Source organism: Taudactylus pleione, unplaced genomic scaffold (assembly GCF_031769625.1).
Source record: "Taudactylus pleione unplaced genomic scaffold, aTauple2 ptg000441l, whole genome shotgun sequence".
Lineage (NCBI taxonomy): Eukaryota > Metazoa > Chordata > Amphibia > Anura > Myobatrachidae > Taudactylus > Taudactylus pleione.
In genome coordinates this window covers 277,850-297,195 of record NW_028284843.1, presented here as the reverse complement: position 1 = coordinate 297,195, position 19,346 = coordinate 277,850, and the positions used below count along the sequence as shown (strand labels likewise).

The 19,346-nt window shown below is 47.0% G+C and overlaps 1 protein-coding gene across 1 annotated transcript in view; it reads left to right on the top strand.

Moving 5' to 3' along the window:
• MASP2 (MBL associated serine protease 2) overlaps window positions 1-19,346 on the top strand; it is a 250,999-nt gene that overhangs the window by 46,661 nt on the left and 184,992 nt on the right. The window contains exon 4 of the mRNA XM_088447809.1: window positions 17,999-18,192. Within this exon, the coding sequence (XP_088303935.1) occupies window positions 17,999-18,192 (194 nt within the window). The remainder of the gene's footprint in view (window positions 1-17,998; window positions 18,193-19,346) is intronic.

The window sequence follows — 19,346 nt, the reverse complement described above, 5'->3', positions numbered from 1 at the left end:
AGAGAGCCGGTGGCAGCACGGAAGCTGCTGGTGTGGCTAGGAAGCCGATAGAGTGACTTGGGAGCCGGTGGCAGCACGGAAGCTCCTGGTGCGGATGGGAAGCTGATGGAGTGGCTTGAAAGCTGGTGGCAGCATGGAAGCTGCTGGTGCAGCTAGGAAGCCAATGGAGTGGCTTGGGAGCCGGTGGCAGCACGGAAGCTGCTTGTGTGGCTGGAAAGCCGATAACTAGTGGCTAGGCAATACAGCTGGAGTACAAGGACACAATATAGTGAGAAAGCACAGGATGCTAACCGTGCAGTAGAGCCGAACCAAAAGGAACGTTATAGTTGGCGAGGCAGCAAAAGGCCAGCATGCTGTGGATAACATGTGACCTCCTATTGCCTAGCAACTGAGGGAATCAGAACAACATTGACAGCACGCCCCCTTTGATCGGACACAACGAGCGAAGGAAAGTCCTTCGCTCGTCGTGTCTGGTGCATGCGCACGACGGAGCTCCCTCCGTCGTGCGCATGCTCAGTGCAGACCATCGACCCACTTGCGAGCGGACAGCCGCTCGTGAGTGGGTCTGAATCAGGCCCTATATTGTCTAAATTAAAGGGAATTTCACTTCTAGGGATCACACTATGAACATACCACTGTCCTACTCCTTCTGTTTTTGAGTACAAGTCTACTGGTAATATTAATGTTGCTATACACACACAATCTGGACAGAGGGCCCAATTCAGACCTGCTCGCTAGGCTGAGTTCACTCGTAGCTGCCGATGGTTCACAATCTGCACATGTGTATGCTTAGCAGTGCATGTGAGCGATCTAGTCCAGGCGATCGGGAAGCATTCGCTCGCTGTGCATAGCCAGCTCGCTAGACTGAGTGACAGGACAAGCCATTTGTGGATGGTAACAGGGGTTGGACGATGGAAACGGGGGAGTGGTGGTGCGAACGCAAGCGTGTCTGAGTGTCTCAACGTCGTTTCAGAGGCATGCATAATTATCACAGAGCGTCATAGTACATGTCACTTGGTTGTTTTTCACACTAAAGCACTCGCAGTGCTTGCGGCAAGGTATGGTCAGCCACAAGCGCTGCGATCGCATCCGATGGTACTAGATGGTACCGATGGCTGCATACACTTCCTGAACATGAAGTGCATTAGTGGGCATCTTAAGATAGGCTGGTGGGCGTCTGCATACATGCCGCAATCGCCACCCAAGACATAGTGGGCGTGATAATGCCTTGCCGTGCAATCGCCTACCTTTGCTGGATTTGCATACACTGGGTGCAAGTGAAAACATCTAGCGAGCTTGTCTGAATCGAGCCCTGTGACCCCTAAATCCTGTTATCTTGCAGTGGTGAGAAATCACCACACGTGCAGACAGTTGTGCGTATAAAGAATTCTCCACTTTATTTCTCCCAACAGGTTTTTTTTATAACATTCTCATTTCTACTCACGTTTCACTTGTATAAAGGGCGTTATCAGCCCTGGCTTAACCAATCGCATTACAGTGCTCAGCTCATCTGTAGCTTATTGCTTAGCCAATCATATTACACTGTTTTTGCATAAATATAGATGGATAATAAAAGCTGTGTTACTTACAAGGGTAAAACTATAGTTATATGTTTCTAAAATGTTCCAGCATTTGAATAAATCACACGTGTTTATGAAGCCGTGCAAGGCTATGATTATGTAGTTCTAAGCAAATCTAATACTTGTCATTACAGTATAAATATCACAAGATGGTTCCTTAATCACTTAACTGACAAAGGGCTCTATTTATTAACATTATTTTTACTAAAATAAAGTGATAAAGGCTGTTTTGTGTTTTCACACCCTTTTCACATTATTTTAGTTTCACCTGTATTTATTACAGGGCAATTGGAGTAGAATTAGTGAAATTCTACTCCAAACCCCAGTATCACTTATTTTTAGTAAAGCAGATCGCATTTCCCATAATTGTAATGGGAAATGTGATCCGACCACAGTTACTAAAAATAAATTGTAAAAAAATACCGGGGGAAGCCCTGTGATAATAACGCCACCTGGAGGTGGCGTTATCCAGGGTCTCCCCCGGTTACCGGGCTCCCACTCTGCTCTAACGGGGAGAGCAGAGGCGGGAGCCGGTACCAGTAATCAGCTATGTGGTCTAAAGAGACCGCAAGCTGATTGCTGTAAAAAAAAGAAAAAAAAAATTAAACATTTTTTTTTTCACTTACCTGAATCCAGGGACCGGTGATCGGGGCTCCGGTGATGGCTCCTCTCCGGTCAGCTGGTCTCCCACAGTGCACTGGGGCCCGGTCATCAGGTGATCGGGCCCCAGTGCAGTATGGGAGATCACCTGATCGGGAAGCCCGGAGAAGACCACCGGAGGCCAGGAGGATGCAGGTAAGTGTAATAAAGGGAGGGGGGGGTCGCGGGGGGCCGCGATCGCGGGGGGCGGGGCTTAGCGCCGGGGGACGGGGCTTAGCGTCGGTGGGGGGGTAGTAGCGGTGGTCGGTCGGCGCATGCGCGTGCTCTTAGTCGCGGTATTTTTTCCGAAAATACCGCGACTAGAGTGCGGATGGGATCCGCATGGACAGAGCTTTATCGCAAGCTCTGTCCCTGCTAGGGATTTATAGTAAATGCCTGTGATATTGCCTGAATTCGCAATGCGAATTCACTCGGTAATATCACACTACAATCCGCATTCAATATGCGGATTGTAGTAAATAGAGCCCAAATTCTTTTTCCAAAAACCGCTCCAAAATTGTCGGTTTCTTTAATGATTGAATTAGGTCAAGAACATAATTTTAAATTTATCCATTACTATTTTATTTAAAAAATATATTTTTTTAAAATACAGTATACCATAAAAATAGCAATTTTTATGATATACTGTAGTGATGGCCATTGACAGCTGTACCATCGATGTTTCAACCATTGTTAGAAGAAATCAATTGTTTAGCGATTGGTTGAGATCTGTGTAGACCACAACTGCCGATGTTTCAGAAACATCAATTGAGGGTTGCCATCGATGGTACAACATTGATGGCCACCAGCAATGGCAAACCACTTGGTTTCAGTCAGACCATTGATGGTTGGTTGCCATCCCTAATCAGAGGCTCTGTGATATTTATCAATATATATATATATATATATATATATATATATATAACTGCTCCTGTTTACACACACATATATATACACTCCGGCTCACATGCAGGAGTATTTATGTCATTTATTTTGTCACCTGTCCCTGTGGATTGTATTATGTAGGGATGACTAAGCGGGCCTTTCATGACCGAATGGCCAACTACCGCTACTCCATTAGAACTACCTTAGAGACAGGGGTCACAGATAAACCTGTGGTTAAACACTTTCTCCAAATGGGACATTGCCACAATGCGCTGCATGGTAATTGGCCACATACCTAAACCACCTAGGGATGGGGATCATAATTTATCATTGAAGAAATTGGAAGCACAATGGATCCATAAGCTCGATATGGTGGCACCACGTGGACTAAATGAAAACAACCCACTCAGTGTCTTCCTGGAGTAATACTGATCTAATTGAGGTCTCTTTGGTTCGGAATTGGTATGATTTACGCATGTTTGGCGGTTGGAATCCCGACAGCGGCTGCCCGACATGGGTGAAAATCCTGATCGTCCCTAAGGTAAGTATTGACTAACCTAATTCCCTCCCCTAACCCTAACCCACCCTTAGAGTTGCCTTCCCCCCAGTGCCTAACCCTAATCCCCCTACTAAGTGCCTAAACCTAACCCCCCCTTCCCCGCCGCCTAAACCTAAATCCCCCGGGGGGGTGGCTAGCCCTAAGTCTCCCGGGGGGTGCCTAAACTTAAGTCCCCCCCGGGGTGCCTAACCCTAACCCCCCCTTCCCCTAGCCTAAACCTAACCTCCCGGGGGGGTGCCTAACCCTAAGTCCGGAAACCCAAAACCTAACCTTCCCCGGACTTAGGGTACCTAACCCTATGTCACGGCCAGGGTATTTCAGCATGGTGCTAGGCGGGTGTTACCTGTGAGGTCGTTGTGGCGCGGGCTGTCTGGTGGCGGAGCTGGTGTCTGGCGGGGGGCTTTGGCTGCGCGCGTTGTTGTGCGGCCCTGTTGTCACTCTGCGCTGGTGAGGCCTGGCGGTGTCTCCGTTCCGTTTGGCATGGGCGCCGCCATCTTGCCTTCTGGCCATGTGATGAGGCTGGCCAATCCTGGTGAGTCACATGTTCCCTCCGGCCAGTAACAGCACGGCATGGGGTATTTAGGAAGGGTCAGTGCCTTCCTTCTTTGCCAGTGCAACGTGTATCTCAGCCTAGCTGAGAGGGAGTTCTCTGTGCTTTCCTGTTCCTGTGAATTCACTGTCTGCCAGTCTGCCTGTCAGCTCCTAGTTCCCACTGGACAACCCCGCTACCTCCATCACCCTTGCCCATACCTGAGTGCCTGAGCCTGCTGACATCCTGCGCTTCACTTCACTACCTGCAAACCTGGCTTGATTATTTTCAGTTCACTACCTGCAAACCTGGCTTGATTATTTTCAGTTTCACTACCTACACACCTGGACTGCTCTAATTGTTTCTACCTGGACATTAACCCTTTTGCTCCCACCACAGAACTCTTGTGCACATTTATATTTTCCTGGACTTTTATTTACTGCCATTATATGTCTACTCAAGCACTTATTAAAAATCCTAGTTTTATTTACAAATCTGCTTCTGTGATCGCTCCTGCTACCACCCCGGGTCCACAAGCAACCCAGAACATAACAGTTTGCACTTGCCCCATGGAGCCGGCCATGGATCAGGAGTCAGGAGTGGATTTGTTCAGGTGCATTTCTGGTCGTTTAGAAAATCTGGAAAACATGCAGCATCAGATGGCTAAATTTCTGCAAGAGATGTCCAAGCGACAGGATAGTTTGCAAACTTCCTTTTCTACCCCTGAAGTACCAGCATCTAGCATCTGGGAATACAGGAGGCAGATCATCTCCCCGCTTACGTCTTCCTTTACCAAATAAATTTGACGGCAATCCTAAACTCTGCCGAGGATTCCTAAATCAGTGTGACATACATTTTACCCTGCAGCCTGACAACTTTCTAACTGCAAGAACTAAAGTGGCTTATATAGTCTCTCTGTTATCCGGCCAGGCCTTGGAATGGGCTTCCCCACTCTGGGAGCGCTCAGATCCGCTGCTGGATAATTACGCAGGCTTTGTGTCATCCTTCAGGAGGATTTTCGATGAACCTGGGCGTACTGTATCAGCATCATCAAACATCATGACACTGAGGCAAGGGGTCCGTCCTGTCAGTCAATATGCCTTGCAATTTCAAATTTTAGCATCAGAGCTCAAATGGAATGAGGAAGCCCTCACCTCGACCTTCTGGCATGGGTTGTCAGACCGACTAAAGGACGATCTAGTCACTCGAGAGCTTCCTACTAATCTGAACGACATGATTTCGTTGTGTATCAAAGTTGACCTACGCTTCAGGGAGCGTCAGGCTGAAAAAAACAGAACTGACCGGCAAAGGTCATTTACCCCCTCCATTTCTACCCGTCCCATTCCTTCCCCTACTGAGGAGGAGCCTATGCAGGTGAATCATACACACCTCTCTAAAGAAGAATGTCAGAGAAGAATGCAAAAGAACCTCTGTCTGTACTGCGGAGAGTCCGGTCACCTGCTGATCTCCTGCCCCCGTAAACCGGGAAATGCCAAATCCTAACTGACCCTGGAGACATCAAGTTAGGAGTTATGAACCCGTCTCCAAAAATTAAAGATTTCACGATTACCCTAGCCTTGGATCTTAAACCCAAACCTGTCTTTGCTACTTCTCTACTCGACTCGGGAGCAGCCGGAAATTTCATAACGTCTAGTTTCATAGATAAATTTCAGATTCCTTGTTTGTCTCTCAACCATGCCATCTCTCTGACCTCTATAGACGGACGCCCTCTAACTAACGGGATAGTCACCAAAGAGACTCAACCAGTATTGGTCCGAATTGGGGCACTTCATTCTGAGTCCTTAAAATTCCTGGTGATATCAGAGGCCTCTCAAGAAATTGTTCTTGGTCTACCCTGGTTACGTCAACATAATCCCAGGATTGATTGGAGTTCTATGCAGATTCTGTCATGGGGTATGGACTGTCAGAAATCCTGTCTTCCAAAAATTCAACCTGTGAGAAAGACAGTTCCATTAGTTTCTTCTGCCATTCCCAAGGAATATCAGATGTTCGCCGGCGTTTTCTCTGAACAACAAGCAAATATCTTACCCCCTCATAGGGAATGGGACTGTCCAATTGAATTGATACCTGATAAGATACCACCTCGTGGTCGTACCTATCCGCTGTCCTTGCCTGAGACTCAAGCCATGACCGAATACATCCGGGACAACCTGGCAAAGGGGTTCATTCGACCCCCTCTACTTCACCTGCCGGAGCTGGGTTTTTCGTCATCGGCAAGAAGGACGGTGGTCTAAGACCATGTATCGATTATCGAGGCCTTAATGACATTACTGTAAAGAATCGATACCCTCTTCCCCTGATTACTGAGTTGTTTGATAGGGTCAAGGGCTCTGTCATTTTTTCGAAATTAGATCTAAGAGGGGCTTACAACCTCATTCGTATCCGAGCTGGCGATGAATGGAAGACCGCTTTTAATACCAGAGATGGACATTTCGAGTATTTAGTAATGCCTTTTGGATTGTGTAACGCCCCTGCTGTCTTTCAAAGTTTCGTTAATGAGATTTTCCGGGATCTGTTATATGTTTCGGTTGTTGTCTATCTGGATGACATACTGATTTTTTCACCCTCTGTGGCTAAACATCAAGAACATGTTAAAGAAGTTTTGACCCATTTGAGAGAAAACCACCTTTACTGCAAACTGGAGAAGTGCGTCTTTGGAGTGCCCAGTGTACCTTTTCTCGCCTATGTAATATCTGGCTCCAGTTTAGAAATGGACCACAAGAAGGTACAGGCAATTCTGGATTGGACCCGACCTCAGACTCTGAAGGCCATCCAGAGATTGTTGGGCTTCGCAAATTATTATAGACGCTTCATTAAGGGATTTTCTACACTGCTGGCTCCCATTACAGCCTTGACTCGCAAAGGTGCTAATCCTGCCCAATGGTCACCTGAGGCAGAGTCTGCCTTTCATCTTCTAAAACAGGCCTTTATCTCAGCACCAGTTCTTTGACAACCCGATCTGGACAGGCCTTTTTTGTTGGAAGTAGATGCATCATCTGAAGCTGTGGGAGCAGTCTTGTCTCAATGTTATGAGGACAACTGAGTCCATCCGTGTGGGTTCTTTTCTAAAAAATTCTCTCCTGCCGAAAGGAACTACGCCATAGGTGAGCAAGAACTACTAGCTGTAAAGTTGGCATGGAAGGAATGGAGATATTTGCTAGAAGGCGCCAAGTTTCCATTTACTGTATTTACGGACCATAGAAATCTCCTATTTCTCAAAAACCTCCAATGTGTGAGTCCTCGTTTGGCCCGCTGGGCAATATTCTTTGCCAGGTTTCAGTTCACCCTGACCTTCCGGTCTGGAGCACTTAATCAGAAGGCTGATGCCCTATCGAGATCTCTCCTCTGTGATGATCAATCTGAAAATCAAAGCAATACCCCTGTCTTGGAATCAAGAGTTTTTGCCGCATTACAACTTCAGCCTCCTACGGGAAAATCATTTGTGGCCCCGGAATTAAGGAAGCAGCTTCTCACCTGGGCACATTCCTCTCGCTTCGCAGGGCACTCAGGCACTCGGAAGACCTTGGAGTTCCTGAAAAGACACTATTGGTGGCCTTCTATGAAGGCAGATATAATGGAGTTTATCTCTTCCTGCTCCTCCTGTGCCCAGCATAAATCAGCATGACAAGCTCCAGCTGGGGAATTGCTTCCATTACCTACTCCATCACGTCCATGGACGCATCTCTCCATGGATTTCGTCACAGACCTGCCAGTCTCTCAAGGTTTCAACACTATCTGGGTTGTAATAGACCGATTTTCTAAGATGGTCCACTATATACCGTTGAAGAAGTTACCTTCTGCCCCTGACCTGGCACAGTTGTTTGTCCAACACATATTTCGTCTTCATGGCCTTCCTGCTGAAATTGTCTCTGACCGTGGTGTGCAGTTTACTGCAAAATTCTGGAGGGCTTTGTGTTCTGTTCTTTAAGTGAAGTTAAACTTTTCCACGGCCTACCATCCGTAAAGCAACGGCTCCACCGAGAGAGTTAATCAAGATGTAGAGACTTTATTAAGAATTTTTATGTCATCTTCCCAGGACAATTGGGCTGCCTTGCTGCCGTGGGCTGAGTTTGCACATAATGCTTCCTAACACTCGTCAACTAACCAAACGCCATTTCAGGTTGTATATGGCCTTCATCCTCGTGTTCCCGAATTCCGAAGCCTGCCTGTTTTCGATGTTCCGGCCGTGGAGGAGACGGTGCGGAATTTTGCTGCCATCTGGACTCAAGTATGGTCTGATTTGTTGAAGGCATCCTCTCGCTATAAGACCCAGGCCGATAAGAAGCGTAGAATAGTTCCACGCATGCAAGTAGGAAACCAGGTCTGGTTGTCTACTCGGAACCTTCGTCTAAGAGCTCCGTCTATGAAATTCGCACCTCGCTTCATCGGTCCCTTCACCATAACAGAAGTCATTAATCCAGTGGCCTACCGTTTACAGTTACCCCCATACCTAAAAATTCCCAATTCCTTCCATGTTTCCTTATTAAAGCCCCTAGTCCTGAATAAGTTCCATAATGCTTTACCTGCTTCTCCTCGAGTCCAGACGGAGAGAGGAGTTGAGTTTGAAGTCACCCAGATCTTGGACTCTCGTCTGCGCAGAGGTCATCTTCAGTATTTGTTGGACTGGAAAGGTTACGGTCCAGAGGAACGTTGCTGGACCGATGCTCGTGATGTCCACGCTCCCACGCTCATCAGGAGATTCCATTCTGCCCATCCGGAGAAGCCTGGTGAGTGTCCTGAGGCCACCCCAAAAGGGGGGGGTACTGTCACGGCCAGGGTATTTCAGCATGGCGCTAGGCGGGTGTTACCTGTGAGGTCGTTGTGGCGCGGGCTGTCTGGTGGCGGAGCTGGTGTCTGGCGGGGGGCTTTGGCTGCGCGCGTTGTTGTGCGGCCCTGTTGTCACTCTGCGCTGGTGAGACCTGGCGGTGTCTCCGTTCCGTTTGGCATGGGCGCCGCCATCTTGCCTTCTGGCCATGTGATGAGGCTGGCCAATCCTGGTGAGTCACATGTTCCCTCCGGCCAGTAACAGCACAGCATGGGGTATTTAGGAAGGGTCAGTGCCTTCCTTCTTTGCCAGTGCAACGTGTATCTCAGCCTAGCTGAGAGGGAGTTCTCTGTGCTTTCCTGTTCCTGTGAATTCACTGTCTACCAGTCTGCCTGTCAGCTCCTAGTTCCCACTGGACTACCCCGCTACCTCCATCACCCTTGCCCATACCTGAGTGCCTGAGCCTGCTGACATCCTGCGCTTCACTTCACTACCTGCAAACCTGGCTTGATTATTTTCAGTTCACTACCTGCAAACCTGGCTTGATTATTTTCAGTTTCACTACCTGCACACCTGGACTGCTTTAATTGTTTCTACCTGGACATTAACCCTTTTGCTCCCACCACAGAACTCTTGTGCACATTTATATTTTCCTGGACTTTTATTTACTGCCATTATATGTCTACTCAAGCACTTATTAAAAATCCTACTTTTATTTTCAAATCTGCTTCTGTGATCGCTCCTGCTACCACCCCGGGTCCACAAACAACCCAGAACATAACACCCTAAGTCTGGAAACCCTAAACCTAACCTTCCCCCCCGCGGCTATCCGTGCTCGATCGGGATGCCGGGCGTCTGTTTCCCGGCGTATATGTCTAATGACAGGCGTCGGCATGTTGACGCCTGTCTTTAGACACTTGCCGGGATGTGACAGTCGGGAAGCCGGCTGTCGGGATTAGGTCTAGATGGCTTCCCGACTGCATACCCTTTGGTTCATAGTTTTATTCCACATTTGTTTCCTCAATATTGGACGTTTACCATTTCTTTATTTTTTCACCATTTTTTCTATTTTTGATTATTTTGCTCGCCAGTCTGCTTAGTACACTGAGAAGTACAGACACAGTTTATTATTTTTCATATATGTACAGTGTAGGCTGCCTTGCCTACACTTCTGTTGTTATTACTGTTTTCTAGTCACCTTGATTGGCTATGGTGATTGGTCCCTCCTGGGCTCCTTTTAGTGTCACCTCTCTCCATTGGTGGACTGCTGTGGTTACCATTATTATACCTTAGTGTTGCCGTCCGACTTTACCATCACTTGTATTTATGCTCCAATACACCATTTGTGTCCATAGCAGAGTATATATTTGCTTTTTTTCTGTTAACTTTGTCGGTCTACACTTTGGAACAGTGTTTGAGTGTGACCTGTAGATTTCCATACACTGTTATTAAAAGTTTACAGTTACTGGTTTATATGCACTGACCGTACATGGCATTTCCTGTTTAGTATGTAATTGTCTATTATTCATAGAGGTACTACCTATCATAGTTTATGTGCATCACCCATGTATGGCATTTCCTTCCTGTTTAGTACTCAATTGCTTATTATTCAATTATAGTAGCTGCTACTTATAAATCAGTGTACTATTGCCTGCATGCTGTGCTGATGTCTTGACAATGTCTCTCAGAGGATGAATCGGTGACTTATGATACACCTGTAGAATCATTAAAGCCTTCATTTTACTTACACTGGTGAGTGCTCTCTTTTGCCCCAAATGACCATAACTTTTTCTATACATATAATTTTATGGCCCTTATAAAAATGGGCATCATGGAGGAGGAGCTGAGGCCGGAGGGAGTGTGTGCGGGGTGCCGCCAGGCTGCCTGGGTACATGGCGGCAGCAGCCAGAGCTGCACATCCACTAGGGAAAGACAGTACGATTCTGACATCGTCATCGTTCCCCATCCTCTGCAGTGTCTGCACTGACCGATTAGTCGTTCAGTGCAGGTACCCTCCCTCATTCCCAAACATGGCCACTCTATCGTTATCAGCATGTTCGGGCGATGATTGATGTCGGAAACGACCAGCAGGAGCGCGCATCGCGTCATTTCCGGCATTATAGTGCATAATTAATGAGTTATTGCACAACTACAATGTTGTAATCGTGCAATCGCTCATTAATATCACCTAGTGGATGTGCGTCTAGAGAGAGGGATCAACTAAACTCCAAACAACACTGCCATTGGCTGCATGGGGCTATATGGACTGTTATAGAATAACTGACGGGCTGCATTGTATCTAAATGGGGTCCATAACTATTGGGGTACCACAAGTGTCTATCACTGTCAGTCACTGCCCCTAGCAGCACATATGTAGCCAGCCCTGCCCTGCAGCCAGTGACTCACTGAGAGCAGCACCAGTAGCAGGGGGCGGGGCTATTCTATGTGCTGCTGCTGATTGGCTGACCAGAGTGTCTATCACTAAGTCACTGCCCCTAGCAGCACATATGTAGCCAGCCCTGCCCTGCAGCCAGTGACTCACTGAGAGCAGCACCAGTAGCAGGGGGCGGGGCTATTCTATGTGCTGCTGCTGATTGGCTGACCAGAGTGTCTATCACTAAGTCACTGCCCCTAGCAGCACATATGTAGCCAGCCCTGCCCTGCAGCCAGTGACTCACTGAGAGCAGCACCAGTAGCAGCGAGCAGGGGGCGGGGCTATTCTATGTGCTGCTGCTGATTGGCTGACCAGAGTGTCTATCACTAAGTCACTGCCCCTAGCAGCACATATGTAGCCAGCCCTGCCCTGCAGCCAGTGACTCACTGAGAGCAGCACCAGTAGCAGGGGGCGGGGCTATTCTATGTGCTGCTGCTGATTGGCTGACCAGAGTGTCTATCACTAAGTCACTGCCCCTAGCAGCACATATGTAGCCAGCCCTGCCCTGCAGCCAGTGACTCACTGAGAGCAGCACCAGTAGCAGGGGGCGGGGCTATTCTATGTGCTGCTGCTGATTGGCTGACCAGAGTGTCTATCACTAAGTCACTGCCCCTAGCAGCACATATGTAGCCAGCCCTGCCCTGCAGCCAGTGACTCACTGAGAGCAGCACCAGTAGCAGGGGGCGGGGCTATTCTATGTGCTGCTGCTGATTGGCTGACCAGAGTGTCTATCACTAAGTCACTGCCCCTAGCAGCACATATGTAGCCAGCCCTGCCCTGCAGCCAGTGACTCACTGAGAGCAGCACCAGTAGCAGCGAGCAGGGGGCGGGGCTATTCTATGTGCTGCTGCTGATTGGCTGACCAGAGTGTCTATCACTAAGTCACTGCCCCTAGCAGCACATATGTAGCCAGCCCTGCCCTGCAGCCAGTGACTCACCGAGAGCAGCACCAGTAGCAGGGGGCGGGGCTATTCTATGTGCTGCTGCTGATTGGCTGAAAAGAGTGTCTATCACTAAGGGCTCTATTTATTAACATTATTTTTACTAAAATAAAGTGATAAAGGCTGTTTTGTGTTTTCACACCCTTTTCACATTATTTTAGTTTCACCTGTAGTTATTACAGGGCAATTGGAGTAGAATTTGTAAAATTCTACTCCAACCCCCAGTATCACTTATTTTATAATTGTAATGGGAAATGTGATCCGACCACAGTTACTAAAAATAAATTGTAAAAAAATACCGGGGGAAGCCCTGTGATAATAACGCCACCTGGAGGTGGCGTTATCCAGGGTCTCCCCCGGTTACCGGGCTCCCACTCTGCTCTAACGGGGAGAGCAGAGGCGGGAGCCGGTACCAGTAATCAGCTATGTGGTCTAAGCAGACCGCAAGCTGATTACTGTAAAAAAAAGAAAAAAAAAATGTAACATTTTTTTTTTTACTTACCTGACTCCAGGGACCGGTGATCAGGCCTCCGGTGATGGCTCCACTCCGGTCAGCTGGTCTCCCACAGTGCACTTCCCTGATCGGGAAGCCCGGAGAAGATCACCGGAGGCCAGGAGGATGCAGGTAAGTCTAATGAAGGGAGGGGGGTCCGCGATCGCGGGGGCGGGGCTTAGCACCGGGGGACGGGGCTTAGCGTCGGTAGGGGGGTAGTAGCGGTGGTCAGTCGGCGCATGCGTGGGCTCTTAGTCGCGGTATTTTTTTCCGAAAATACCGCGACTAGAGTGCGGATGGGATCCGCAGGGACAGAGCTTTATCGCAAGCTCTGTCCCTGCAAGGGATTTATAGTAAATCCCTGTGATATTGCCTGAATTCGCAATCGAATTCACTCGGTAATATCACACTACAATCCGCAGTCAATATGCGGATTGTAGTAAATAGAGCCCTTTGTCACTGCCCCTAGCAGCATATATGTAGCCAGCCCTGCCCTGCAGCCAGTCTCTCAGAGACAGCAGTAGCAGTGAGCTGGGGGCGGGCTATTCTATCTGCTGCTGCTGGTTGGCTGATCAGAGTGTCCTTCACTATGTTAACCACAGCCCCCATCAGCATGCAGGAACGCAGGGTGTGTAAACTGTGTATTTGAAATGTCAGCATCACACACAGTAATTGCAGCTGCAGTATTTACCCTGCATGCAAATAATTACACCCCTTGCATAGCAACATGATTTGTCCAGGTGCAATGCAGCTACTTGCTCTATCTTATTCTATTCTCAAATCTGAATCAGGCCTTTAGGGGCCTATTTATCATACCTAAAATGGCCTGTTAACAATGTGAAAAACGCTAGTTCCGATAGGACCACCTGATATTCTGCAGGTACAAGTGCTATCTTCAGACGGCGCTTGCTCTCATAGTCCCGCCCCTTCCTATGGGAAGGAAGTCCGGGGATGAGAAGCGGGATCCGTCTGACTCCCCAGTGACTTTGCTTTAGGTCAGACATGTGAAGAAGCCAGTGGCGGGGGCAGGTAAGTGATGCTGCTACTCCTGTATCAGTGCTACTAATCGCACTCCCCCTCCCCATGCGTACCCCGATGATGAGTAAGCTCCTTACTCTCCGTATATGGGGAATTGTTAGTACTGGATATCTACATATATGGTATTATTCCTCTATGATGGCTCCTGATAGAGGAACATTATCATATATCATTGGAAATATTTAGCAAACCAAACCAGGGGGTCACTTTACAGGTGGTGGTCTTCTTTTCATACGTCCCTCCATGTATCAGACAGAGGGGACCCTTTGCTGGAGATGGGAGATCCTGTCTCTTTTATTGTGCTGATAGGGAAGTTACAAATCACTGGGCAGGATGCATGACGCATCGCATACGGGATCCCGCCACCCATCACACGCATGCTGACGTTGGCACTGCTGGCATGCATGAGGAACACTGCAAAGGAGTGCTCTCTCTCTCGGCCCTTTGTGATGGAGGGACTTCCAGGTCTATGCCCCAGAAGCCCACCTGGCGTCCTTCTGCGCATGTGCCGTGGGGGGTGCTGGGAGGGATACGACTGGATCTTTCTCTCAGGACTCACCCTATAGAAGCCCATAAGCTTCTATAGGGTAACGCCAATCTGGCGATGGTGTTATTCACAGCATCCAAGCCCCAGAGAGCATCGCATTCTGGGGCTTGGTGCATATGACAAATGCGCTCAAACCTGTATTTTGGGGGTTTGACCGCATTTCCCCCGTCTGCATCCCGCCCAGTGTGTTACAACTAGGCAGATTTTTATTATACTCAGCGAGTTTTAAAACTTGTTGCGTATGATAATGTAAATGACTATGATGCTCCAGCCAATCAGCTCCTAACTGTAACTTTTCAATCAGCTGACAGTTATTGATTGGCTGGAGCACCATTATCATATACATTATCATATGCAACTGGTTTTATAACTCACTGCGTACGATGAAACTTGTAGATAAATGAGAGCCTAGGTCCTTTGCTGTGAAATCACATGGCCTCATGCAGTGTTGGATGTACGCATGTGTGTCACTTCATAATATGCGTCTATTGCCCCAGCTACTACCAAGGGGTCCACAATGGTTGTTGGGGGGCATGTAGATGGTGCCAAAACACAGTAAGGACAGGATTACAGTAGTTTTTTTATTTTTTTAAAGGCATGTTTCCTGCATGGTTTGGGAAGGGGACGGCTGCTAATATGTTTATTATATGGACTTTATTAAAATTATAATTGTATATTTGCATTTTGTTGAATTTGGTGTTAACAGGCTGGGTAAACCTTCCAGCCATTTACTGTATTATGTATGAATTTTGTGCCACACCTTCTGTTGTATTCCTGCTACAACTGTTCCTGTTATTTGCAAGGGGAGGAACGCACATTCCGCTATCCATACTGCGTTAGTCGCATCTGTGTTTATGGCTATCTCTGCATGGGGTACAAAAATTACAGGTTTTTAGGATGTATTTTACTTTTCTGCTGAGGCGCAACTAAAGGCCCCCATACACGGTGCAATAAAGCAGCCAATACGACGGATTGGTACGATTCAGCTGCTATATCGCACCGTGTATGGCCATGATATCAGACAAAGTGCGCTCCCATGGGGTCATACATCGCATCCCCTGATCTTACTGCAGGATCAGGGGATGCGATGTGCAATCCCATGCATTACTATGCAGGCGAGGGAAGGGGGAGCCGGCATTTCGAGCAGATGGCCACCCGATCGCACGTGTGTGCGGACCACCCAATATGTCGGATCCCCTGTCACCTTGCACGGTGCCATCACACCGTGTACAGCCGGCTTTACATTCAGCACTGCCCAAAGTTCACAATATAAGGAATACTAGGTCCACCTATATTTGTTACATGGGGATAGAGATATGGCACGCTATCAACTTTTTTTACATATAGAAAAAAGCAGGTATAATGCTTAAACCAGAGGTTCTCAAACGTGCTCCTCAAGGCTCCCCAACAGTTCAGGTTTTAGAGATATCCATGGTTGAGCACAGATTGTTAAATCAAATTGACTGAGGTACTAATTACTGTAGGTCACTTGTGGTCAAGCATGGATACCTTTAAAATCTGGACTGTTAGGGTGCCTTGAGGACCGCGTTTGGGAACCTCGGATTTAAACTATTTATTAATGCACCTTTCCATTACATGCAGCGTAGGAAGCTACACTAGATGAGGTAATGTTCATCTGATTAATCCCAGCACTGAGGCAATACCTGTAGTTGACAATCCCAATGGGGGGTATTTAAAGGGCCGCCATCAGGGGGGGACAGCCGGGCCTGGAGTCCCAGGCCCGCACACTCAGACAAAGAGGGAGGGCCCGGCTGCGCCTACAACTTACCCTCTGGGCCGGCAGCAGAGCTCCGTTCAGGCGCTGTTTAGCCTCTTTGGAGCGTGGCTGTGTTCATGTGCAGACGCTCCGAAGAGGCTAAACAGTTTTTATGCCCATCTGATTGGCTACAGGTGCCGGGTGCCCTCCATTACAAATATATGAGTGGCCGCCCGCACCTGTCTGTCCCTGCTGGCTTCCCTCCTTTGACGACAATGACAGCGCCGGAACACTGGGGGACCCCAAGAAAAATGCCAGCTGCCGGGGGGAGAATTTTTTTTTTTATGGACCAGTATACAAGGTGAGGTGGGAGAGAATATCAAACATATAAGGAATGGGGCTGCAGAGTTGTTCGGAGGGGGCAAAGGATAGATTTTATATATATATATATATATATAATTTTTTTGTTTTTCTGTGTAATATATACTCAGTCAGTCAGTTTCTGTTCAAATCAACATGCTCCGGTGCCGTATCCAAACGCATGTATATAATGGAAGACGGAAGGCACTCTAGGAGACTATGGAAATTATGAACCTCACTGCAGCTTGATGGTCAACGTTTCGGAGTTACCTCCTTTATCAAGACTAAATATTAAGACTAAAGTATTTAGTCTTGATAAAGGATTAGTCTTGACCATCAAGCTGCAGTGAGGCTCATAATTTCTATAGTCTCCTAGAGTGCCTTCCGTCTTCATACGTGTGTGTGTATATGTGTATAGATGCGTGTGTGTGTGTGTGTGTATAATATATATATATATATATATATATATATAATATATATATTTATTTTGCACCACATTGACTCACAGGAACATATGCCCAGGTGCCCTCCACACAACAAACTTGTGAAAATATAAACCAGGACTGTCGGCTCTCTTAGGACTTATATACATAAATAAATAATGCTATAAGCGGCTCCTTTGCTGTATATCTATTTACAGGATTAACCACCCTCGGTTGCCAGGTGGGTGGGTGACTTGAAGCAGGCTCAATATGGGAGTATCCCTTCTCCATAGACACCACCCCCCATTAGGGCTGCTTCCAGAAATTTCCTGGGCTGGGTCGGGGGGACCCTGCCTATTTTTTTCAGTCCCGGGCCCCACAATTTGTGATGGCGGCCCTGGGTATTTATCAAAGCTGGGAGAAAGTTAAAATTGTAAAAAATAGATTACCAACCAATTAGCTCCTAACTATAATTTTTTAAACACAGCCTGCAAATGTATATTGGGAGCTGATTGGTTAGTACTTTCTCTCACCATTTTATCTCTCTCCCAGCTTTGATAAATAACCCCATGTCCTTAAAATCAATTCAAACTTTTTTTAAAGAATAACTCAACCAAAACATAAAATGATACTTACCTAGGGTCTAGTGTTCCCTCTAATTCTGTGGGTGACCTGGAGGTTCCAAGACATTTGCCTCTCCTACCCCTGAAACACAATCTATTTGAATGCATGGAATATTTTGGAAGAGCAGCAGTAGAGACAGGAGTATCACTGTCAGGTCACCCACTTAATGAGGGGAAACTCTCTATAATGTAGAATCGTTTTCTGAAGCCAAACCTAAATATATTATTAAATTCGAAAACGTCTCTAAAGTGATGATCCCACCCAAAGAACACATCCATTCCTCTGGTGTTTTCCCATAGGCTGGGACCCATTTCTACTGTTGTTTTGCCTATTGTGTCCCACCTTAGAAACTTATTTTGGTTCTCACTGGAACTTGAGTCTTGACATAAAATCCTGTTCACCAGTGACCATCTCAGTGGTAAATGTGGTATTTCTCTGTCTCAGTTAAGTGCGATGAAGTGACCTACACAGCAAGTTCAGGTGAGATCACAAGCCCAGAATTTCCAGGTGTCTACCCCAAACTCACCAACTGCAGATACAGGATTCAGGCTGAAGAGGGCTTCTCTATCCTCCTGAGGTTTCTGCACTTTCATGTGGAGTCGCATCCGGATACTGTGTGTCCTTACGACCGGTTACAGGTGAACGAGAGTCAATAATTTAAAAGGGGAGCAGCTTCCCAGTAACAAAACAGGTTGTAGTAATATCACATGCTCGTAGCATACATCAAAACTGGCATTCATGTTTTAATGCATGTTTAAGAGATTAGACCTGTCACTGTTCTAAATTATTGCCATGTAAATGACATTTCCTGTAAGCCTGTTTCATCAATAAGTGTCGCTTATTTGCATATTGCTTAAGAAGTAGCTTTAATATATCCCTGACTCCTCTCACTGTTTCATATACTGTCTATATGGTGAATTAAATATTGCAACACATATGGTCCTGCCCCTGATCAATCCTATATGCCCAATCCCGAATTGCTCTGATCCACAAAGACACAATATTTATTGTCAACTACATTTCAGGAAGCTTCAATGCACTTTATCTTCTAAAATCAAGATTGTTCCATTGGAAATTAGACAGATGGTCCTGATTCTCAGTTGTGGGAAGCCATGGAAGTATGACCTTATGCTAATGTTATTATCCTTAGTGAGGGCTTTAAACAGGACACTGCCCCGTCTATTGTTTTTACATCCACAACCCTCATCAGTGTATTGTATGTACTTACACCTGCCCCAAGCTTCCCATCGTCCCGTCGCTGTATTCCTGCCTCAGAATAGGCCATGACATGCCCAGAAGGCAGATCTCTTGTGTGCCGCCCAGAAATACCCATATCACATAAGGAGAGATCTGGATAAAGGTGCATACACACGGTCAGATTTTTCCTTCAGATATGAACGATAACGATTTAAAAAATCGTTCATATCTGAAGGAAAATCTGACATATCTCTCAAATGAACGATTTGAAGGATGTGCGTTCCCGATGGTCAGACAACGATATCTGACATCTGATGTGTTTGCAGTCAGACTTGGACGATTTCCATTCATTTTAATGCAGTCAAAAATCGTTCAAATCTTTGGTAAAAATCGTTCAAATCGTTCATCTGACAAATCTGGCCGTATGTATGCTCCATAACATGCGCTGCTAGCTACAGCTTGCTAATTGCAGCCATATATACGGATCTGCTTCTTACTCAGAAACAGGCCCAAATGAGTCTAAAGCTGGGTACACACAAGACGATATTTCGTTCGATCCTGCGGATTGGAGCGAAATATTGGTCGACATCTCCTG